The sequence below is a fragment of the Lonchura striata genome, chromosome 3, assembly GCF_050655825.1.
Source record: "Lonchura striata isolate lonStrDom1 chromosome 3, ASM5065582v1, whole genome shotgun sequence".
Taxonomy (NCBI): domain Eukaryota; kingdom Metazoa; phylum Chordata; class Aves; order Passeriformes; family Estrildidae; genus Lonchura; species Lonchura striata.
In genome coordinates, this window is record NC_140705.1 from 102,745,194 (window position 1) to 102,769,764 (window position 24,571).

The 24,571-nt window shown below is 44.5% G+C and overlaps 1 protein-coding gene across 1 annotated transcript; it reads right to left on the minus strand.

Annotated features, from left to right (window-relative positions):
• Positions 1–610: 610 nt before the first annotated feature.
• Positions 611–21,476, minus strand: SLC30A1 (solute carrier family 30 member 1). Its single transcript, XM_021547545.4, has 2 exons — positions 20,634–21,476; positions 611–17,254 (listed from the first exon to the last, which is right to left on the minus strand). Exons 1-2 carry the CDS (start codon positions 21,265–21,267, stop codon positions 16,344–16,346), a joined length of 1,545 nt encoding a protein of 514 aa, XP_021403220.4. The 5' UTR covers positions 21,268–21,476; the 3' UTR covers positions 611–16,343.
• Positions 21,477–24,571: the final 3,095 nt, after the last annotated feature.

Here is a 24,571-nt window from a genome sequence, read left to right on the forward strand (position 1 = left end):
GGAGATGAAATGGCTGTTGATTTGAAAAGATTTGGTAGAAAACCAGAGCAGGGTAACCTGAAACTGGGAGGATTTCATTTTCTTGGTGGCAAATGTCAAGTCTGTCATGCTTTGCCTGTATGCACATACAAGCTGATGAGGATTAATGCACAAGAACTATTGCCACTATTAACACAGCAGCACCTACCCCCTGAAGAAAAAAGGAGGGAAGAGAGAAATCCTTTTACATGGATCCCCATCCCCCTAATAAACAGGGAGCTAGGACCTGGGGGTGATAGTTCTGGGGGATAATGGACCATCAGTGGGGCTGATGGTCACTGACATGAGGTGTCCACCTGCTCTGACCAGCTGTGTTTTATTATGCAATATTGTTTCCTAGCAAAAATGCCCAATGTCTTTGCCCCTCTATCTTTCACTGTCATCTTAATCCTTCAGAGCAAGAGCTCTTGTAGCAGTACGTGGGAAATGGAGTCAGACATTCTCTGAACTGTCCTATAAAGTTTCTCTGCTAGAGGGTTCAAGCAGCACTGATGCCATGAAACACAGGAGGAGTGGCTACACAGTCCCTCCACCACCTCAGCAAAATCGTATAGGAAACCAAAGAGAATAATCTGTTCTGTAACAATTTATTTTGCACAAATCATCCAACTCCACCTCAGAAGCAAATCACATTGCTTCCTTGGTGCCCAATTAAGTTGATTTGCTCTCCCTTGGACATATGGGATGGGTTGCTGTCACAGCCTTAACAGACTTTTCAAGGCTCCAAACAGTTCCCACGTGGCTCCCTGGGTGGGTATCAAAAAGGAAGGATTGCTTTTAGTAGGTGGTCCTTGGGAAACACTCCTTGACCAGCCACTGCACCAAGAGGTCAGAGCAGAAGTCCCTGCTGGTGTGGCACCCACCAGCATCGGGCCGATGCTGTTCAGCCTGGGCTGTGCTTGACACACCAATCCAGCTCTGCAGCCTCCTGCCGAGGGAAACAAGGGCTCTGCAGTGCACCAGGCAGGCTCATGCTCAGCTGCATGCATCTGCCTGATGGATTCAGCCTGTGGAGCTACTCACACAGCTCTCCTGAATTTCCGCTCATCTCAGTGAAAGAAGAGAGATCAGCAACAGAGCTGACAGCTGAAGCCAGACCTGTTCAGATCTGCTGCCACCCACAAGCCTGGTTCAGGAATCTCTGAATTTCCATTTGGACCCACAGAATTAGTTTGAGTACAAGAGGGCAGCAATAAGGCACCTAATTTGTTTCACCCTGGAATACATCATCATTTAAAAGCCTGGAATATTTACTGTCGGCAAAGAGATATTGATTGCTTAGCCACAGGCAGAGTAAAAATCGTTGAGGGGAAAAAAAGAACAAGCAACAAAACAAACCAGAAAAATTGCTCCGGTGGCTTCGTTCCACACCAGTGTGCGATGTGCTGCCTCAGTTTTCAATGCCTTCCAGCATCCCTCAGCCCTCACGAGCTTCCAAGGCACAAAAAAAAAAAATGGCCTTTCCCTTTGAATTTATTGGAGAATGGATTCCAGCAGCTCCCGGGCACTTTATCACCTTCCTGCAGGGGAACATAAAGCAGGGCCCTTGTCCGTGCCTGTGCCGTAGGAACAAATAAATAAATAAGGGCAGCTCCCTGCGGCTCGGCCACCGGCGCATGCAGGCGCAGGGGCCGGCTGCATGGCAGCGCCGGGCTCAAGCTGCGGAGTTCAGAGCGAGCTCGGCTCTCCGCTCCCCGCCGCCCCTGGATGTTTGGAGCCAGTTATTTCCTTCTTAGGCTTTGCTCAGCAGGAAGGCTGTTCCCCACCCCTGAAAGCTGGTGTAAAGCTAATGGTCCATTGTAAAAGATGGATTTCCCTGCTAATGGGGTGGCGGCGATCCCAGCGCTGCTTGGACGCTGCGTTTGGGTGCATGCGGCCGGAGCGGTTTCCTTTCAGCAAATTGCATTTTAACAGCCCGAGGGCAATGGCTCTCCTCGCCGGGTGCTGCAGGGGCCCTGCGGCATGCCTCGCTGCCGCTCCATTTGCCACAAAACCCCCGGCGCTGGTTCCCTCGGTGTCCCGTGCTGCGGCAGCTGCGGGCAGCTCCGGACGGGGACTCGGGCAGCAGAGAGCGGGGCCGATCCTGCGGGCAGCGGGCATTCCCTGGCATTGGGGCTGGAAGAAACCTCCTGGGCGAGCGGGCAGTGCTGGAGGGCTCGGGGGTTCCCGTGCGGGCTGGCCAGGGCCCGCTGCAGCCCCGGCGCAGCAATGCCCTCAGGGTGGGGGAAGCGCGGGGCTGTCGCCGTGCCCCGGCAGCCGGGCCTCCGCCATCCGGCCCCGGGCGGCACCGCCGGCAGCGCGGCCCTGCACGGCGCCCACGGCCTCGCACGGAGGATGGCGGGGCCGCAGCCGCTCCCTCCAGCACGGGCGGAGCGGAGGCTGACACGGCAACAAGGTCGTGGCGGCATCAAAGGCAGAGCGAGGTGCCGGCACAGCCACGCTCGCCGGCACGCCGCCGGCCCCTGCTCCCCGCTGCGGCGAGAAGGATGCAAATGAGCGACTCCGTGGGTGTTTGCCGCCTGCCTCTGGAGGTAGGGTAGGCGTTCCTCAAGGTTTTCATTATTCTAATTTTTTTTTTTTTTTGCCTGGTTTTAAAGGGGAAAAAAATAGCATAAGGTGCCACCCATATATCAGAAAGAAGAAATGTGGACTAACCTGCCAGTTCTTTCACAGGGAACAACTTGTTTTCTCATCAACACATACTACTATTAATTTTTTTTTTAAAACAGTACCGTCTTTTCTCAGCCTAACCTTATTGATGATTCCTTCCCAAAAGTTTTAGATAATTATTTGGTTCAATATTTATCACTTAAAGAGTAATCCATGTGCTAATATTCATAATCCAACAGCACAGTTTAAGTGCAAGATCCTAGCACCCGCAGTCGAACTGCATTGTTGAGTTTAATTTGTCTTATTCTTTTAAAGGGTCTAATTAGCCCCATGCAAAAACAGTCTTTCTAGATGTTAGCAGCTCTGAAAGCCTTTAGCAAAAGTTACTGGGGTCCAAATGTTTTGTTCTACTAAAAACTCTGTGAGAACTTGAATGTGTAATTTCACTTACAAAAGTATTTCAAAACACAAAGTGCTTTGGAGTCAGGTTTGGTTGTTTTTTTTTTTTTTTTTTTTTTTTAATAGCTATTTCAGGAAGTTAAAGTGTTTTACAAAACAAAAAGTCATCATCCCTCAAGTCTGTCTCTACAGTGAAATCGCCACCAGCTACAACGTTTGTGCTGGTATTTTCAAAACTTGGGAGGAGCATATGGATTTCTCTTTTTGCCTTAGCATCACTAAAAGGAATAGAAATTGAAAGAACACAAAGTAAACCATCTGCTTACAAAAGACCCGAGCAAGGGCTTTGGGTGCCCCAGTGCCCCAGATCATGCCTGGGCTCCCAGTCATGCCACACGAGATGGCATCTCTGCTGTAGACATAAGATTTTTTTTCCCCAAAACAGAATAGTAGCATTTTCAAGACAATCTCAGTCCTGTCTAAAGCAAACAAATGTGCTTTAAGGATCCTAAATCTATGCAAGCTCACTCATCTAAAGTATACAGGGGCTTGGAAGCACTTGGGAGTGCTACTGATGCCTCTGGGCTTTTTAGAGGCATCTAAACAGATGAGAATGTGGTGGTTTATCCTTATGTCCTGTGAGAGAATGAGATCCACCATACTTTCATGATACTTCTGTAGACTGACAGCAGTCCTGGAGGTGGCTGTGACTTGGATGTGGTGCTTCCTTGCCCTGAGAGAGGACAATGAGGGAGGACAACTGAGTGATCTGGGACAAGATGGATTTACTCTCCGCTGAACTCCACAGCTCTTGCTCGCACCCAGGGCGCTACAGACTCCTCATGAGCACCAAGAAAACTTCTTTCTTTCAGCCCCTCTGCTTCTGCCTGTGTGAGAAGCTGTGTACCAGGGAAGCACTGGCTGCCTGCAGATCGTGGAGGGCTCTCATTTCACCACCTGACACATAAAAGCAAAAAATAAAGAAGTCAGAAACATTATCACCATGGAACTGTTCTGGAAGAACTTCATCTGAGATTAAAACCAAACCAGGAGCATTTTCAGCATGGCAGGCATTTTCTTTAGCTTCCAGAAAAGAAAAACATGAGTCAACAAGCTAAAGAAATCTCAGAAACAGGTGGTGAGAGACACTGCATGGAGTTTCAGTATTTGTGCAGTTGCTCTGGTTCTTACATAGGCCTGTTTTAAATGAACCAAAATATCACTCTGTGTTTGTGGTTGACATATATATATTGTCTTACAGGCAATGGGCACCTACCATAGCTTTGCTGCAGTGATGCTTATTCATTTAATAAGACAGTCTCTTAAATCTCCTCTCTACAACTTTTAAGAAAATCAAAGTGGGACCAAATTAAGAAAAAACACAAAACCCACCACATTCTTTTTGGCTTAGTTTTTTTTGTTGTTGTTGTTGTTTTGGGTTGTTTTTTTTTTTTGGTTGGTTTTTTTGTTTGTTTGGTTGTTTTTTTTCTGGTTCTTCTGGACATCAAAGAGAACAAAATTAGGAAAATACTTGAGTCCAACTGCTTCTCTATCCCTCCTAATTGACCCTCACTCCTGCACAGGAACCTGTCTCTTTATCACTTTCAAGCTGCTTTAGCTAAATGGCTTCAGGATACAAGAGGTTAAAGCACCCTGCTGGGCAGAAATCTTTTACTTTAGAGGTCTAGCAGCCTTTCTCTACAGAGTGGGGCTCTGATCATACAACAGCTAAAGTCATGAGCTTGTTAATGCTAAAATGACAGATGTTATAACAACAGGATATTTATTAAGTTTTCCATTACCCTGCTGGGTTGTCAGACCCCGATTTCTTTCTAAGACTGCTTTTTGGTTTTTAATAAAAAAAAGTTAACAGAAGTCTGTTTCCAGCCTTCAAACAAGAAGTTACGTGAAAGGAAAAAACTAAAAGGAAAACATTTATAAAGTCTCTGTCTCAGCTTGACTCCTACCAAAGGAGGAAGCAGTACTACTAATTCTATCTTTCTGCCTCCATTGTTATGGTATAGATTTGTTTTAAGAGTAGGTATAGTTTTAACCTTTTACCTAACACCATACAGGACTATATGAAAAATCAGAGTCCATGTGATTCCAAAGTCCTGGAGACTTTAGTATCAATTAATTATTTAGTGAAGCACTGCAAACTCTCTTTTGGTGGGTGTTTTTCCTCATTGCTAGATTAGAAAGCATCCAGCAGCCCTGCCTGGATGATACCTACATCTGTGATCAGTGCTGTGCTGGGAGGCAACAGCCCTGCCCAAGCAGGGCTTGGAAGTTACTGTGGAAAAAGCAGACAGCCTAGAAAAGCCACACGCACAAGGAAACAAGAAATAACCAGGTTTAAGCCATTGTTTTTACATAAATTTGGTTTCAAGACTCATTCATCAATTCTAAACTCAGTAACAGCATTAATCCCAGAGCAACTGGAGTGGCAGCCCAGAATCAGAGTTGTTACAGCACTGGTGGTGCCCTTTCCACCAGCCCATTGCTCCCTTTACACCGATGCCACACATGCTCTGGATGTGGAGGCCTTTCCTGTGAGACAGGGGAAGTTTCAGACATTGAGGGGTGAGCAGTGCTGTGCATACATTTGTTGGTAGATGGGTGTTCTGTGACAGGAGCTGCTCGGAGCACGGATTACCTGGCCTGCATGTCCCAGCTCATGGCAGTCATACCCTCACTTCTCCCATGTGCTGTGGCCCTAAAATTGGTGCAGCACAGCCAGCATCAGCCAGGAGCAATCCAGACCTCTCTGAGGAAGAGTGCTGGTTTTCCATCCCACAGGTTGGGTCAGTTTGCATCGAATCCAAGAGAGGATGGCTTCTTTCCTTAGAACAGCTGTAGTCCTGCTGGATGCTTCTTCAGATTTCTACAAGCCACCCCCCACCTCTATTTCCGAGGTCATTCTTAAACTGTTTCCCCCAGTTTTGGGGGGTCTGAAGTTCATATGGAGATAAATGAGACCCCTCAGAAAACCACAGCTTCTACCATGGTCACATTTTTGAGTCTCGGCGAGTACTTTGTATTTCTTTAAGCACTATCTAGCAGAGTTTGAGGGATGAAAAGCATGCCAGAGGTCAGAGCCCTGCATGTGCTATGAACAGAGAGCACTTTTCACCTGTCAGAGTTCCCAATACAAGGCAGGCTCTTATAATCTACTTATCAGAGATGAAAAGTGAGATGGAAAATATGCTTTAAGGGGTCCTGTAACAATCATTACCATCCTATTTAATTTATTTAGTAAACATCTAGGACTTACCAAAAAGCACCTCAGTGAAATTTCAATGAATATTAAGTTTTCCTCCTGTACCTATGAGTGGCTCTGCTTGGGGTTGGTCACAGATACAGAAAGTAAAAAAAAAAAAAAAAACAAAAAAAACAACAAACAACAAACAATCAAACAAAATCAAAATCCAAGAGCCCAACTTTTCTTAACAAAGGCTTAAAGTGTTGAGAATTAATCTAGCCTTATCTTCAACACAGTATTCCACATTTCTAGGTCTTTAATATCCTCCATCCAGCTCAACTTGGTTCAGAATCTTGCACTCCTACTGAGCACAGGAAAACAAGGTGTCACTGGTTCAGCCAGCCAGCATGTGGCCCCTTAAGGCATTGTCACAAGAAGATACCCTGAAGCTAATTTGGTTAAGAAATCTCCTTAAAAAAGGATCTGTCAGAACAAAGTTCCTGTCAGAATCAAGTTGTTTGAAAAGTAGGAATGTCATGTTTGGGTAAAACCTCCAACAAACTCTCACATTATTTAAAAGAAGGATCACATGTACTGGAAGGAGTAGCTGAATGATGTACAGTCCAGAATTGCAGCTATCATGATTTTCACTCCTCCCCTACCATACTTTAACTGGATAAATCAGTGCATAGGACAGGATCTAAGCTGGTATTTATGGAATAAAGTCATCATCACATCACCAGTATCTTGAAGGATTAGTTTTTCAGAATGCTATTTATAGTACAGGGCAAAATGCAACTCAGGAACAGATACATTTTCTTATGTATCACTTAAGCAACTTCTTCTTCATGAAGTTCAAGCAAATAGTTTTCCATCCCAATTTATTGCTGTGGTTCTTGTTTCCACAGTACATTCTACAGCTATTCAGAGCTCTGCAAAGTGGTGAAATACTCGTTAGTGGCAAGTGACCTGCTACCAAAATTGTGTGGTTAGCTTCACTTTTTATGAATTGACACTTCCTCTCTTTTTAGCTCATATTAAAGAAAAATAATATGTTAGCAAAAATTGGACAGGTTTTTGCAAATAGTTTATTTCTATGTTCTGTGGATTAGAAACGTGACAGAGAATAAGTAAATTCATTCAATGCTTTTTCAGGAAAATTAATTATTTAATTTGAAAATATTCTTAGTAATATTAAAAGATACTTTCATTTGAACTTCAAAAGCATTGAAATATTTCTGTTACCTAGAGGAGCTTTCAAACTTTCATCGTCATCAAAATAAGTAAGCTGTATTAAAACATAGCTGGTTTCAGCAGCTGCAGACACACTGCACTGCATTAACCTCAAATTTGCAGTTTTAGGTTAAGGTTTAGAGATAAAGGGGAAGGGGAAGATGGCAGCAGTCCATCCTTGTTTATCTTGCTTTATTTTTGTCCTAGCCCAGGCCAATGACTTGTTCTCTCCAAACCACTGTTTCAAAAGGGGAACTCTCATGTTGCCTAAGAGCCCTCCATATCTGACTTGACTTTAAGTCATTTGGAGAAATACTGCTCTTTCAGGATTTTAGCTACTGCCAGCAACAAACCCCCATGCAAAGACATTATTTTTGCCAAGCTGCAATCTCTTGCAGAGAGAGGCTACTCCTCATATGCTCAAGTGTGAAACTAAACTGCTGTTACCTGATTTTCTGCATCATTTCTCTAGCAGTGAGTGAGTTAAGCTTGGTACTTCACACTAACCTTTCCTGATGGAACGGCTGAGGCTGTGCTGGCTACCTTCTGTCTCAGAAAGATTAAGGTCTCAGCTTCAGCTGTGATCTGTTTAAACATGTTTTCCCATGTCTTTCACTAACTTGGATTTCCATGCACTCCAGGTGTAGGTCCCTCAGTAACAAGCTGTTAAGCACTGCAGAGCTACAGAGGAAAACCAAAGAAAACCACTACCCTCATTAAAGCAGCTGGAGGAGGGGGAAAATATAACCACTCCAAAATCAAAACCTACACACACTCCGTTGCTCATCTTTCTCCATTGATGCCATAATTTCATTTGCTTCTTACTAACCAGCGTGACCACCATGGGAGAAGTGACCTGTCTTCTCGATACTATCAAAGATTAATGAAATTTTGGCAAAAATCTTGTAGATCGGATCTTCTATTCTTAAAGAATAAATCTAAAGAACTCCAGTGTCTGCCCTACTGTTTTTCCATGCCACATTAATTATTGCATGCATATGCAGTAATAGTAACTCGATTACTCTCTGGGAAGAGGACAGCAAATTAAAAGCATCACAGACAACTACTGCAGAAGTTGTAGACCTGAGTATCTCTCCAGCTTTCTGTAGAGAAACATTGTTTTGACATCACCTTGTTTTTGTAGATACTTTTAGAAAAGGCATACCACGTGCAGTAGAGTTCAAACTCTGGGTTCAATGGCACCTTTTTTTCAGAGCAGCACACAGTGTTGCAAGGCAATTGAGCTACACACTCTCCCAGTAGCTGTGTGGCTAAACTTCCTAGGGAATGGGAAAAGAGAAAAAAAAAAAAAAAAAAATTGCAAGTTTTCAATAAATATTACTGAGGTTTTCAATAACACAGAGAGCTTGGGTGATGCTCTGGGCTTTTCACATACGGCCCGTGATGTCACGCTGCGGCTGTGACGCCAGCGCAGCTCTGACACAGGAGCTCTGCCCACGCAGCTTGACTCAGTAGTTAGTTCTGCAGTTTTCCTACTCCTTCAGAGAAAGATAACTGGGACATTATGGTGCCAAGTGTCATTCCACTTCCAAGCTCAAGCATATGTACCAAACACCTTCTTTTTAGCAATAAATTGCCGACTTACTTGTCAGTGTCTCCACTGTGCTGCTGCCGCATGCAGGGAGGTTTTCGGCGAACTGGAAACACACCTACCAAGGCTGGGTAATAATTATTGTCATAATTAAACACAGTTCTTTCCTTTTTTCTTTTTGAACAGCAATGTGAAGAGAAAATCACTTCAAACTATCATGACACAGACACCTAAGACCTCTGCCAGTATGGATATTTAGGAAGAATTACTTGAGCCTAGATTTTATCTAGTACCTCAGCCAAATTCCTCCTAGCACTCAGCTGGAAGCATGCAGAATCAGCCCCATCCATTTGGGTCAGAACCTTCCTACATGCCCACAAAAGTACAAGTGAAAATAATCGCCCAGATTAAATTCACATAATCCCTTTCTCAAGGAAAAATGTGCTTGTCTGCAACTGACTGGAGGAGAGCCCAAGGCAGCACAGGGTAAAACAATGAAGTGAGTATCCAGTCAATGCTGTCTAATGAAAAAATCTTGAGGGCATAGCAATATGTGCAGCATTTATCTGTGGGAGTGTTGTTCACTCCTAAACTAGGGTATGAGCACCTAGCTCAGGTGAGCAGCAGTGACCCAGTTACCTGCAGACTCCCTGTGCTGTACTTGCTGCACCCTCAGCTACAGGGATCACACAGTAACATCAAACCAAGCAGTGAAGCTTGAATCCAGGTCTGCAGCAGGCCAGCAGCATCCACTTACACTCAGCAGACACACTCTGAAGCACAGAAGACTGGCAGCAAGTGAGTATCTCCCTCAGCTGAGGTCTTGCCTATACTGCAGAATGCAGTTGCCTATAGCACAGAATGCAACTGGAACACGTGGGCCAACCCACAGCAAGCCTAATCCAAGAAATTAAGCCTAAAAAATTCACCCAGTGAGTCCAGGGGAAGATGAGGACAGGCTTCAGCCCAGGCCAGCAATGTAAGCACAAATGCAGGAAGCCCAGCAGGTTGCACATCCTGTTCCACAGCATCACTAGGGCTATTCTTAGCTGCAGGAGCTGGTGCAGGAGCAAAATGCTGGGAAGCTGACCAATGCTGTAACTAGAAACAGAGCTTGGGTGATGGGGGTTGGGGATTGCCATTTGGTCTCAGCAATACTTTAAGGTTTGTGTTGTCAAAAAAAAAAAAAATTATAAACCAAACCACAAAAACATATAAATGCTAGCCAAAGTTTTAGTGGCAAGGCTTCCATGACAGGTTTGGGATGCTAGCAGAGATCAGCCTGAGAAGCTGCCTGCTGAAAGTGCTTGTCTGCCTGGAGTCAGATGCTCCCATCCCACCCTGCTCCTGTGGCATTAGCTCCTCCAATGGAAAAGCAGCAAGGAGTTGTTCTGGGAGCTAGATCTGGTGGTCCTTGTGGTCAGGCAACTATCTGGGGTAGAAGGTCTAGGAATTACATGGGGGAAGGTACCTGTAGCAAAAATAAGCTACAGATCTGAAGCTTCCCTTCCTACTAATTTAAAACCTCACACCAGCACTTCTCATAAAGGATGTTCATAGTAAGTTCAAATCACATAATGTCATGTAGAAGTAGAAGCAGCTTTGGAAAAGGCAAAACTCATGCAGTGCTTACAGCACAACCAAACATATCCTCCCACACACTTAACTAATAAGGTGGAATCACTTTTCCCTCTTGAAGCAGAAAAAGGAGCTCCAGAATGAACTCATCACTGGAAGCTTGTTAACAGCTCAAGGCAGGTATTGGTCACAATCCTGCCTTCCTCAGTATTAGTGCTGGCATCTGCAGTCAGTCCTTTTCTCCCAGAAAACTGTGCAAACTGTAGTGTTTCTGAATTGAAACAATTGAAGCTGAAAAGCACCAAAGCATCTTCTGCTCTAAAGCAGATTTCTTCCAAAGACATGGAAAGAGCAGAATAGAGTCCTATTAGGAAGCCTACCTTATTGACCCTTATGTCAGATATTTAACCACGGCCAATTAACAGGTCAAGATGATTTTTTTTTATTCTTTTCAAAAGCTGTTTTCATTTGAGATAAAAAAATGCCTTTTGCATAATTAACCCTTAACAATACTAGAACTGAGCAACTATTCTTTTAATTGCACCTGGAACCCAGACAGTTGGAGGCCAGAACTTTAAAACCCATTTACTAACCTCCACCTCCTTTATTTGTGCTATTTTCCTCTCTTTTTGATGTTCTGGGAGATAGCGAATGTGTATTTCTACTAGTTAAATTCCTTCCTGGGAGCTGATCTGAGAAAGAAATCCCAACTAAATGTATTTGATAGTCAAAAGCTCCATTTATTTTCTCAGCACTTTAATACTTAAAAACAAAACAGAACAAAACAAAAGAAAAAAAAAAGAACATTATTCTTTATATTAAAAGAAGGCAAAAAGAAGTATCATCAATGAACAAACTATGCCAATTATATTTTAACATTGTTCAGAAACAGGATCCAGGACATGAAAAAAAAAAAAAAAGTAGCCAAATTAATCCCATGTGCTTTTTGGAGACACACAGATGAAAGATATTTTTCAGCTTTGTGGTTTTGCTTTTCAACTAGTTAGACAACACAGTGAGTGCAAAAAATATAAATGTGAGCCTGCTAAAACATGGTGCTGTACCTCACAGGCAGCTAACCACACAAAGCAAAGGTCACAAGGAATAATCAGACCTTCTGTTATCAGCAAAGCTACATTTGATTTGGAAAATTGTCAACTCTGGCTTTTGCTCAGGCAAATGGAGCATCCACCTCTTTCTGCCTAGCAGAGAAAGGAAAAGCCAAAGATACTGTGGACCTGAACCACTTAAAAGCATACCTAAAAAGGGTGTAACTGATGCTATGCTATGGAGCTAAAATAGTCAGAGCATATTTATATGCTTTTAAAAATAGTTAGCAGTATTTCCCATTCCCTCCACGTGGAACTCGGAACATTTAGTTACAAAATTCACCCCCTCCATCCCTCCTGGTCTCCCCATAGCTGAAGAGATTAGAAAGCAGGGGGCAGGGGAAGGAGAATGGCAAGAATCTTTATCCCTCCTCCCCAAAGTCCACCAGGCAGTGTTTAATAAATTCAGATGGCCTGATTTCAGAAACTAACAATATCAGTTTAGCTAAACTTGCTAACAAGTCTTAGGACACTCAGTGGATTTTTTTCCCTTTTTGGAGAATGGGGAAAAGGAACAAATTCTCAAATTACACAAAAATGACAGTATTTCTACAGCAAATTTAGAAACACCATAGCAATCTTGATTTTAATACATCAATAAAATCTAGGTACTTTTTTCTTTAAAAGCCAGGCTACACTGGCAGAAGCTTTGGACTCACTCCCACAAGCAATTCCTGGTGTGCAAGTAAGTACTCGTCAGCCTGATGAAACTATTTAAGAATACAGAAATTTTCAGGACTGAGCCCTTGCCATGACTTTTGGGGAGTCACAAGCTGGGGCCGGTTCTTTTACATAACTCTGTGTATGTCCATACCACACACTGCGATGTGGCAACTACAGATATTACCAAAGCCCACACTGGGTGTTGAAAACAAATGAGCTACAATTATTAGGGGTTCCACAGAAACAATTTACTCTGCTAAAAAAGAAGACTGATGGTACTGTGGCTAGCCCACTGAGTGTCTGAATTAATTCTGCACCTCACCTTAGGTGCAGATATAATCTAGGAAGTGATTCTAAAATAGCATGTTCCTGTATGAGACATGTAGTAAAATATTTCATCCAGTGATGTTTGGTACATCTCTGACACATTTAATCAGAAGCCTGAACAATCTAGACACTGAAATACAAACTTACTTTTCCTTAAAATAAGTATTCCGTAATTGTTTTTATTTTAAAAATTCAGGAATGTGATACACAATACAATTAGCTCCCCACCACTGCAGTGTTCACTTACATGAGATTCACTAGTTGCATGCTTTGTGGAAAAAGAAATAAAATAAAGAGAGACTGTGCAGTGCTTTTGAATGCTTTCAGTATTCTAAAACTGTGATCTTCAGAACAAATCAGGTCTGTATAAACCCAGACAGATCAAGTTAAAAAAAAAACCCGAGCTGTTTCACAAGCTGGTGGGCTATGGTTGGGTCTCCAACAGCCAGAAGGGAGAAATTGTGTTCTGCTGCTGCAGAGCCACCACCTGACCTCACTCTGTGCTTTCAGGGAGTTTATCATCAAGGGCTAAGGAGAATAAAGGGCCCTGGTAACACCAGCCAGTGCTGCACGTGCGACAGGGCACATGACAGAGAGGCCACGCAGCCCCCCCTCCTGCCCCCATCCTCATCACCATCATCACTGTCACCTCTCCATCCTGCCCTGATACTTAAAATAACGAGGGGGAGAGCTTTTTGTATTTTTAATTAGCCATTGCCTGCAATGGACACAGAAATAGAAAAATATGACTTCTGGCAAAAAAAAGAAGAGATTTTAAATAGTTAAAAATGGAATTAGTGATTACAACTCCTTCTATTCAGATGCATTTACTGAGACTATTAACCAATGATGGTAACTGTTAGGACTTACCAGTTGCCCTCTTTTTATAAGAGCAACAGGAAAGAAGTAAATCAGACTTCACAGTGCTACCATGGTTAGATTTGTTGGTATTTTTTAAAATAAACTAAAGAACAGTAGTTCTACAGTGTGTTAGTGATATATGGCAGAACCAGAACCTCAACAATTCAACTAACAACTGAGACAAATTTTAAACTAGTGATGAAAATAATTAGTGAAAGTTTACCATAGAAAGCAAGGATACACATTTAAAAAAAATAGTACTTTGTTAATTTCAAAATTTACTCAGTTAATACTCTGTAGTATAGTAGCAGTGGTAGCATACTCAGCAAACGTAGTCTCATACAAGATCTCATTTAACAGTCAACTCTAGATCATATACAGGTAACAGAAAAGAGTTAAGATACGTCAGAAAAAACAAAAACATATATAAATACTATATTAACACATTTAAGTTAGTTTATGAGACTATACAACAAGCATAAACACAGAAAAAGGGGAGCAATGCTGGTGGCTGCGAAGCACCAACACCCCAAGCCAGCACAAAGCCGAGCCCACCTGTCCACAGCCCGCAGCTTCCTGCAGATGCATCTGAGCAGCCAAGAGGCAGAACCCCTGGCAGTGCTGTGCTGCAGCCCAGCAATGCAGCCTGCAATGGGGCTCCCTGGAAGCAGAGCCAGCACCTCCAGCTTCCCCGTGCTTTGGCACACAGCGCCCGGCCGGAGCGTGGCGTGAGACGGGGGCTGGTCTTGGCTCCGCAGACTGCACGGGCGATGCACAACACTGTAACCCACCCGTGGATAATCCAGAGTTGACTGCAATGCTCTGCTGAGAGCTTCGCTAAGACCACTGACATGACTTGGGCCAATCCAGGTCCGATGAGCAGCAGGACTACTTTTTGTGCTATTTAGGAGCAATTATGATGCAAGACACAAATTAGAAATGCAACCTAGGGAGATGTTCCGTATCTGGAGGCGAAGCTACATTCCCTTCACTAACAAAACATTCTTTTTAAAAAAATCTACATTTAAATACTGTTAAAAACCTGAAAACCACAGCACTGAAGAATTTTGTAAGGCCAAAACTATCCTCAGTTCCCTCTGGTTGTGCCTAGGTATTGCAATACATTTGTAGAAGTAGTAAATGCCAGGTAATCTAGTATCTTATCCTCTTTCCAGTGCCTTCCAGTAACAGATCTTAGAGCTCTTCACACAATAGTTAAGCCTCACAACACCCCTGTGAGGTAGGTATTATCCCCATTTGAAGACAGGGAAACTGAGGCAAAGTGTTTATCATGTCCAGAGTAATAGAGCAGAATGGAAGATCTGAGTTTTTTTCCAGTTTTGCACTCAGGAGCAATCCATTAATCACAAGACATTAGTTTCCATACATAACATGAGAGTAGATCAAAAGGGCCAGGATTTTAGATTAGATTTCTTGTATGTTTTATCTTTCAGCTCTCCTCTCTACCAAATTCATAGAGTCCACTGAGCAGTTTCCCCTTTCCTAAGGTGTAAGTTGGCAGAACACTGTAACAGCTTCATTAGAGCCAGTTGTCAATTCACTGAGTCAAGATTTTAAACCATAGATTCAGATACTTGAGTAAGTGAAATTATGTGATACATAAACATCTCTAAGTGTGAAATACAGTGATCCCTGCACCACTTCCTCAAAAGTCAGTGGAGGGTTCCTGAGGACACAAGGGGGAACCAGGACTGAAGTCACTGCAAGTGTTTACAGACACACTCAGCTAGAAGTAAAATGCACCGTTATTTTTGGGGAGCTGCTGTCTGTGCTTGAAAGCAGGAGTTATACTGTCAGTGCTTGGCAGACCCTCCCCAACAGAGCACTTATTGACAGAATTAATTATTTTATCTTAGTAAACTCAGCATCAGCTAAATATTTATTCATAGCACTGTTGAGCCGAGGTTACTTTAAACCTCAAAGACTTTCATGAACAGACACAACTTAGAATTAAGGGAAAACAGCAGAAAATCCATAAAATGTAAAAGTCTGTGTTACTTTATCGACCAGTCTCATGTCTTGATCACAGAACAGTATACAGTAGCTTGAACTGCCATTCTGACAGAAAAAAACCCTTTCACAACTGTTGTTTTCAATTACCTCGCTACCTTACCAGAAGAAAAGGGGACAATTTCTTAAAATCACATGATGTTGTCTTTAAAATATGCTGTGCAATAAATTCACTAGAAAAGCTTTCACAATTTTTATTATTATTACATAGCTTTAAAAAAAATAATGTGAAACTGCAAAGTGGTTTCCAGTTTTTAGTAGTTATATCTTTTAAAAATGTTCTATGAACTTTGGTTTTCTTAGGGCTTCTAAATAAACAATATATTAAGATATCTACAAATCAAATATTAAAGGAAAAAGTAGGTCGAAGAAATCTGTAACACAAATTGAGCTCCTACATGCTTATCCCTCAAACAGCTTTTCACTGGAAAAAAGTATCTTAATTTGAAGCACAGCAAAAAGTGTCTCTGCTGAAATGCTGAAACTGGGTTTCTGAAGTGTTACAGCATGGATGCACTTTCTCTCTGTCTCAGTCAAACAAAGTCAACACAAACACTTTGTATCATGACAGTGACATTATATTCTTTAAAACAAGCATTCTATATTTAGCAATATGACAAGAACAAGGACTTCAGCAATTACACTATTTGGCAAAATTTCATCTCAAACGTCTGTCTCTTCCTCTTGCAACACAGCTGTTGACAAAGTCTCCACAACTCAGGTAGTACCCTTCAGGGAGTTACAAAGATGACTCAAATTGCTCGTTTTGATCGGTGTTCACCTCCAGCTTCACTGAAGGGATGGTCTCCGACTTAGTCCTCCTCGTTTTCGGAAATTCAATGACAACTTCTGAACAAGAAATACTAAGTGACGAGGATTTTTCTGTCTTCTTTGCAGTACTAGCTTCTCCTGCTCCGCAACACTGCTTCAAAGCACACTGAGTCCTGCAAGGAAACTCACATTTCCCTCTCCCTGACTCAGAGCCAACGCTGGCAAACTCAGGCTGAATGGTAGTTGCATGAATCCCTTCGTCGTGAAAGATCTCTTTGATGCGCTTGGCCACCATCATGTACGTGGAAGGGTCAGGACACTTGATGTGAGCAGTGCCAATGATCCTACTGCCTGCTAGCTGCCAAATGTGTAATTCATGGATTGCTTCCACTCCTTCGAGGGTACGTAACTTTGAGTTCAAAGAATGGACGTCTATTTGTTTGGGAACAGTCTGTAGAAGGATGAGGGCTGATTCCCTAAGTAACGGGTAAGTTGTGTAAAGGAGTATACAGACCATAATCAAACAGAGGACAGGATCTAAATACAGCAACCAGCAAGGACCAGCCGTCGTAATGCTCTCTTGCCCTGACCCGACAGCTCTGCCAAGTGTTTGGGATAAAGTAGCATTTTCCATGCAATGATTATTGACACATGGATTAAAGCAAGGCCCATCTTCAGGACATGGATTCCACAAGCCATAAAAGAGCAAGGCATTCACTACCACAATTACTGAACCTAAGGCATCTCCAAAAACATGCAGGAAAACTCCACGCATGTTAAGTTGTGCACTAGAGTCTTCTTCAACTTCCTCTTCATCCAGAGGATAATGGCCAGCATTCCCATTCACTTGTACGTCACTCATGTCATCTTTCATATCACCTGACAAGAAAACAATAAAACAATTAAGCATGAGCTATAATACAACATGGCACTGTAATTCCTCATAAAATCATATCCAACAGTAAGCATAGCACACTGCGTATGAAACCAAAAAGCAACTCAACCCACACACTTAGCAACATCTTCTCTGGCTGAGGAAAATTCAGTTTATCCAATAAGTGATCTAAATAATCTGGAAGGCAACTGTTTCTACATGGAGATTTAAGACATAAAGTGGCAAAGAATGAAGATGACCACATTTTAATTATTCTACTGAAAAACTACTTTCACCTTTTCCAGCTGCATAACCATTTGCCTATTCACTGTTTGCTTCCTAAACAAAATGCAGAGCTAGAGAAGATATGTAAAAAAGCTGGTTTAAGTAGCTTAGTTAGGTACATTTGTTCCTTCTTTTGAAACACTGATAGACTGATCACATTGCTAAAATCCATCTTTAACCATAGGACTGCATTGCTATTTCATATTAAAATTTGAAGCTAGAAGCTCAAAAGCTGTATGATACAGCTGTGTAGTAGCTTCTTTTCAGGTTTACCAATGCCTTTTCAAGAGGCTTCTCAATTCAAGGAAAAGGAAGTTCTTCCAAGATGGTGCATGGAATTAGCAGGACCATGAGATACAATCAGCTGAAATTTTAGGTCTAAAACGCATAATTTACCAGCAGAATTGACTACAGAGCAGTGTAAGTTATCACTGAAACTCTGAGGATATGAACTACTGTTATTTATATTTCAGAATAAATAAATATATAGTAAAATTATATTTTTATGCAAGTGACATATACTTTTGAGTGACATACAGCTCCTGATGTCCAAAGTAATTTGTCATGGACTGTAAATAAATTAATATTTTCATGTCCTCCTTTGTCACAACTGTCTGCAGTATTTACCACTCCAGCACAGTTAACCAGCTACATGGGAACACATCATTACAAAGAAGAATCCTTTCTGAACAGAAATCATCTTCCAGTGTTCAAATTGGAGAGAAGTGTACATGATTAACCTCCTGCTTTTCTTCAAAAGTTTTTTTTTGGCTACTTCCAGTGGTAAAGAAAAGCAACAGGCACTGGCCCCTGGCCCGACAAACTGAAACAAGGAGCTCTTACTGCTCCTTGAGGTTATTGAGTTCAGAGCTTTGTAAACATTAACACGTTAATAAGACGTGCAGCTTCTGCTGTTCTGCCCTTGTGGCTGCAATTCTGCAATTGCGGAGTGCGCACAAGTGCTCTCCTCTCTGAAGAGGGAGTGGGCTCCTACCGAGGCTGTGTTCCAAGCCCCAGCTCGTTGCCTCATCCAGTATGCTTCTGCCCTGAAGCTCCAGCTACATTTTCCACACTACCTCTAGGAGTTATGGAACATGGGACCTGTAACTTTCCAGAGACGTAAATGAATTAGAGGGAAATATCTCGGGTTACAGAGTTCAGACCTCAAGGTCCACAATGAGAGCAAGGAAAGAGGAACGCTCTACTTTGTACCAAGTACTTGGAATAGTGGAGATCTGAAAGGTCAGTACAGCTGTCTATACAAGTGGGTAACATGAAACATAGTTCCAGAAAGCTCTTGAACTTTTTTTAAAGGCAAATGGTTAAAACATGCCCATTTGAAATACGCTCATTAAAATGTAACAATAAACTGATTATTTTGCATAAAGTGCATCCATAGAAATTCTTGTGCAGGACTAGCCACTAAGGCTATGCCTACTTTTCACTTCCGCCTCAGGAAATCAGGACTACCCCACTCTGTGATTTCCAGTGAAGGCACAGGATCACCTTTGCCATTATCTCTACATCTTACATCTTCTCCCAAGCCTCCAATCACCTTTACCTCCAACTTTTCCATAGGCAAACTATGAGTAGCTCCATCCATTACATAATCATGACAGGGCAATGAAGGAAATAGAAACTTATCTCAAAGTTTCACTGTGACCAAAATTATGTCCTATTACCACCTAAATACCCACAACAAATTATTTGCTCTTGCCAGAAGCGCATCCATGAGACATTCCAGACAAGTCAGCTCACAACAATATCCATTTTAATTCATGCTATACCTTTTTTCTCTAACTAGTCCAAAACTTGGCTAAAAGCACAACTTTTCACCATTAAATTAAATAATTCCCAAGCCAATGAGACTAAGGGTTAAGGTAATTTTACATTGTTTGAACCTAATTATTAGGATACATTTGCTGGAACTAAACCAACATTAAGAGCTTATTACATCGTCAAGAAGATGGTGTAGTGTATTTAGATGAACTTTCCTATCCTCTTGAAAAACCTGTCTTTCCAAAACCAACACAGAGTTGGAGAAACAGAAACTAAGTTTCTCAAATGTGTATTCGAACCTCTGAGCACAGAAAACCTGTTACTGTAGCAAAGTTCACTCTGACCAATTAAAGCTCCCTTTAAGCTAAAACAATGGTCTGCTGATGTCACCCTGAAACTGAAGAAGTTGGTTCCAAAGCCTGAAGTCCATTCCTTCTGGTGACAAGGATGCCCTAGGAACAGAGAAGCGGCAATCACACACACCTTTCACTCCGCTAGCACACAATACTTGGCTTCGACCAAGCAGCTTCAAAATCAACTATCCAGGCTTCTGGATCCACTAAAAAACAAAAAATTCCTACCTATGAAACAGTTTAACCACAATTGGGAAGATTTTTAAACGTACGCCTGTGCGCAGGTCAGTGGGAAGGTACATACTTTAGAAAGCTAAACAAAAATTATTCCCAAGACACCACACATGTGCCCTGACACCAGCATGCTCTACATTTCAGCTTCCACAGTTCTGACTGGCAATTTCCAAGACTTCTTCCTATTAATACCGATACTATGAAGAGACACAACATTACTGCAGTGGAATACGCTTCCGTGTGTTTGGTTTAGATGAAGACTAGCTTCCCAGGTAACTGATAACTGACCCAATGGAGCAATCCAGCTGCCAGGACCAAGGCACTGAGCCGCACAGCCAGTTCGGATAGCATTAGGAGAGCGTCTTGTGACAGCTCGTGTGGCCAGGCAAGAAACGCTTGTCATGTGCCTTTCCTTGCAGAACCAAATTTTTCCCCAGGGCAAACTGCTTTATCCTGAGACTCTCTTACACTCTGACCTGTCTACAAGACAAACATGCAGCTTAGGGCATCCGAAGGAAAGGCGTGAGGAAGAGGTGCGACAGCCATGTGCCACAAGAGCTGCTAAGAAAGTTTCTCGCCTCTTTTCCAGGAGTGGGGACAGAATGGTCCTCACAGAGTCCTGACAGAGCCCGCACCAGGTGGGACCAGGACGGCCACGGCCCCACTCGGGAAAATTACCCCTCCCGCTTTTCTACGCGTGGATGGAGCAGCGGCGCTTCCCCGCGGGGCTTACCCAGCTTCTCCTGGCTGACTCCGTTGGAGCTGCTGCAGTTCTCCACCAAGGTGCTGGTCTCGTCGCGGTTCAGCGCAGCCTCCCCGTCCCCGGGAGGCTGCTCGGGCTTGGGGCCGCCGCGGGGGTGCTGCTGCCGGCCGCCGTGCGAGTGCCCGTGGCCGTGGGCGTGCCCGTGGCCCCCGACGCCGTGGTGGTTGAAGAGGCAGAGCCCCAGCAGGTTGATGATGAGCCCCGCCACCCCCACGGCGATGACCACCAGCGGCTGCTGGATCTCGTGGGGCTCCGTGAAGCGCTCGATGGCCTCCAGCAGGATGGTGAAGCAGAGGGCGGTGAGGAACACGGCGTTGACGAGGGCGCCCATCACCTCGGCCCGCACCCACCCGAACGTGTTCTTCTTGGTGGCGCGGGTGCGCTGGGCGAAGCGCACGGCCACCAGCGCCACGACCAAGGCCATCACGTCGGAGAGCATGTGGAAGGAGTCGGAGAGCATGGCCAGCGACGACGTGACGCGGCTCACCGCCACCTCCACCACGAAGAACAGGAAGGTGAGCGCCAGCATGCACAGCAGCCGCGCCCGCCGGTTCTGCCAGCACCGCGGCCCGCCCGGACCGTGAGCCGCCATCCCCCCGCACATCGCGGCTGCCCCGGCGGGGGCGCGAGGAGCGCGGCGGGCGGTCGGAGCCCCGAGCGCTCGGGCGGCCGCTCCGCTCCGCTCCCCCCGCGCCGCCGCCGCCGCCGCAGCCGCCGCTCCCTCCGCAGGCGCCGGGCGAGCAAACTTTGCACCCGAGCCCCCTCACTCTTTTCACACGGAACCCGAGCGCCGCCTCGGACACGCCCCCGCCCGCGCCCCATTGGCCGGCGCGCCCCGCCCGCCCGGCCGTGCCCTCCCGCCCCCGCGCCCGGCCCCGCTCCCCATTGGCCAGCGCGCCCTCGCGACAGCGGCGCCCCGCCCCCGCCCGTTAACGCCCAGCGGGCCGCGGCCTCCCCGTTCCGCCCGCCCGCGCCTGGAACGGGGAGTGGGCGGGGCCAGGCGTGACGCGCCGGGGAACGGCGGATCCCCATTGGCTCACCGGCCGGCTTTCCCCTCCCGCCCCGCCCCCGCAGGCCCCGCCCGCGGCGAGCGGGACTCGTGCAAAAGGTGCGCTTCACACGGCCCCGGCCCGGCGCGCGCCCGGGGGCGGGGCCCGGCGTGAGGGGCGCTGTGACGTCACGCGCCCGGAGCGGGGATCTCGGGTGGGATCTGCGGTCTTCGGCGACTTTTTGCGGGGGCGGGCGTCTCTGTTTGATTTTCTCTGTTTAATCTTTCTCTTTAATTTTTCCTCCGTCTAATTAAAAGATTAATTTTTAATCTTTTCCTGTTTCTGCCACTGAGGGCAGGAAGATAAGTGCGAACGCGACCACTAATAACTGATGGGAGGCTAAAAAAATTGGAAGAGTTTTTACAAGAAGTTCTGCTTGAAGTTTTAGAAGGCTGTATAATATAATAACATATTCATAAAATAAATATATAATAATTTCTATAATGTTAAATACGAATTAATAAATTTTATAATAATTTTTCTATAACAATATAGGGAAAAATATGTTAATGCCAAAAGGTCGGTTCCCTGGACACTGGTTTGTTACGCTTGTAGTTAGGAAAGGGAAAGCAAGTGTTTTGAGACATCCGGAAAAACCACAGACGTGTGACCACAACATGTAAAAAAAAAATAAACGGCCAAAGTTCCAAAAAGGCAGAGCTGACCTCTTTGCTCACTGTGTTCTAGGGAACCAACAAACACGGCAGCAAGAGACAGAGTGTGAAAGAACATTCCATGAGCAGAGCGTGGAGAGGAGGCAGCAGCCGTGGAGGTGGAGCTGTGGACCCACAGAGGCTGGAGGAGAACTGGTGGCCTGAGAAGGAAGATGTAGCCAGAACGCAAAATGTTGTTCCTGTACTTGGAGATTTCAAAGGGATTGTGATTCAGGGTCCGAGCAAAGGTTCCTGACTTAATTTGGGCAGTAAAATGACAGAAGGTGCTCACGTGTCCACAAGGAAAGCTTTGTCAATGAGAATAACTGAAGAGCAGTGATTCAGGACAGGCTTCCCCTGTGCTCGGCAGCATCCCCAAGAGCCCACATCTGGATACCACACTCTTATCCATGTGTGGGATAAGCGGGAATGTGTGCCATTTTGCTTAATTTTCCTCACATGGCAGAGCTGGCTTGGGCACCAGAGGTACTGCTGTGATGACCTGTGACCCTAAACCATGTTACCTGTGAAAGTATCCTTGGGTCAAAATCTAGGATGCATGCAGGATTCTTTACTAGCCATTGTAAAAAGAGTCAGCAATTAGATTGCTATAACATTCTCCTCACCTGGCTTCCCGTATGCCCTGACGTCACTTACTAACAAGTAAATAACCGGGAAGCTGAAAGGCAATTGCATGCAAACAGAACATGCCCATGTTGTGTCGTCCTCACTCCCACACAAAGCCATTAGTTTAACAAGGAAGAATTGCCCAAATTTAGGATATATGGGTCAAAGAAACTGGTGCAGCTCAAACCTCTTTTAATTACTGCAGGTGAAGTGGGTTATCATTTTACAGAGATTGCTATTAATCCAATGGAATTTAGCTAGGAAGGAAGGGAGAACAACAAGTTTGGTCTCTCTCATTGGCTCAGCTCCAGGAATTAGTGAAATTGGGTTTTAGTTGGTTGCCACCAGGGTGTTATCATAGTTTTCTTGATTAAAAGTACTCAATCCCCTCCTAAGAGAAATCAGCAGAATATCAATATCAGTAGAACACTGATGGATAAATCTTCATTATAAACTTGTCAAGAGCTTTGCCTGATTTAAGGAGGGGAGTTAGGGCTTTTTGGACTCCTTTCCTGGTATGCAAATGATGTCCAGATCAATTTGTAATCCTTTTTACATCTCTTCACCATGAGACCTCCTGATCTGCCTCACACCACTGTCCAGTGTACTGCATCTTTCCCCTTACAGGATGGCATCTTGCTGATCTTTAGCCATGTCCAGGGATAGCTTTTTGTCCTGCTATACCATGCTGAGTGCTTAATTCTACTTGGGGCCAAAAGCCACAAGACATGGACAATATACCCCAGGAGAATGGGAGGGTGTGGTGTCTTCCCAGGCAGGGAAGAAAAATGGTTCCTGAGGCCTTCCACTGCTCCCTGATGAATAGGGCTGGGCATACAGTTTTGACCCAGCCACTCTTGTCTCCATGGGCTTCAAACACAGGGACTTTGATGAATGATCCCCTGTGGCTGCTGGATGTGCCAGGCATGGACTGGCAGCTGGACCACACAGGAGTTCCCGCCGCTACCTCTTCCCCACACTTTCTTGTAAACCAGTGGGCTGTACACTGTTGTTTCCAGGCTTTTCTATTGTATTACCATACACCAGCAGCCAAGAGGAACAGGGATATTTCCTAATTTAGGGCTGTCCATCTGGCAACACCATCAATTTTAAGACTGATGGGAAAGTGACTGATACAGGTACCTAATGAAACCATAAATGGTGTTTTACAGGAGACACAATGTTCCTGCCTATGCTTTTAGGCAGAATACTTTGTCTTCAGAGTAGGGAGGACTCTGGATTTTTTGTTGTTTTTTCTTTTTTTTTCAGCTTCCAGGCATTGTTCATGACTCAAAGAATTCTTTCTCAGCTCAGCTTCCGGTCCACACATGTGGAAGGACCCATCTAAAATCTGTTTACTTACCATAAATGCTTTGTGTTCCGAAGGGAGAAGTAGCTGTGGATGTCTGGCACACAGCTCCCTCCCCTCCCAGAGCCAGGTGACAAGTCTGAACAGAAAGCTGCTGCTTGTCACCTGTCCTGCAGCCAAACGTTTTGTACCGAGTCCTGCTGGGCTCTCCTGAGCCAGCCGAGCCCTGTGTGAAGGACTTTGGCTGGGAGTTTTGCTATTACTCAGCAT

Bases quoted from the DNA above. Each gene is read 5' to 3' on its own strand.
- SLC30A1 (XM_021547545.4), bottom strand. From the start codon at position 21,267: ATGTGCGGGGGGATGGCGGCTCACGGTCCGGGCGGGCCGCGGTGCTGG. The intron at 17,255-20,633 runs GTAAGCCCCGCG...TTTTCTTGTCAG, and splicing joins AGTCAGCCAGGAGAAGCTGG to GTGATATGAAAGATGACATG.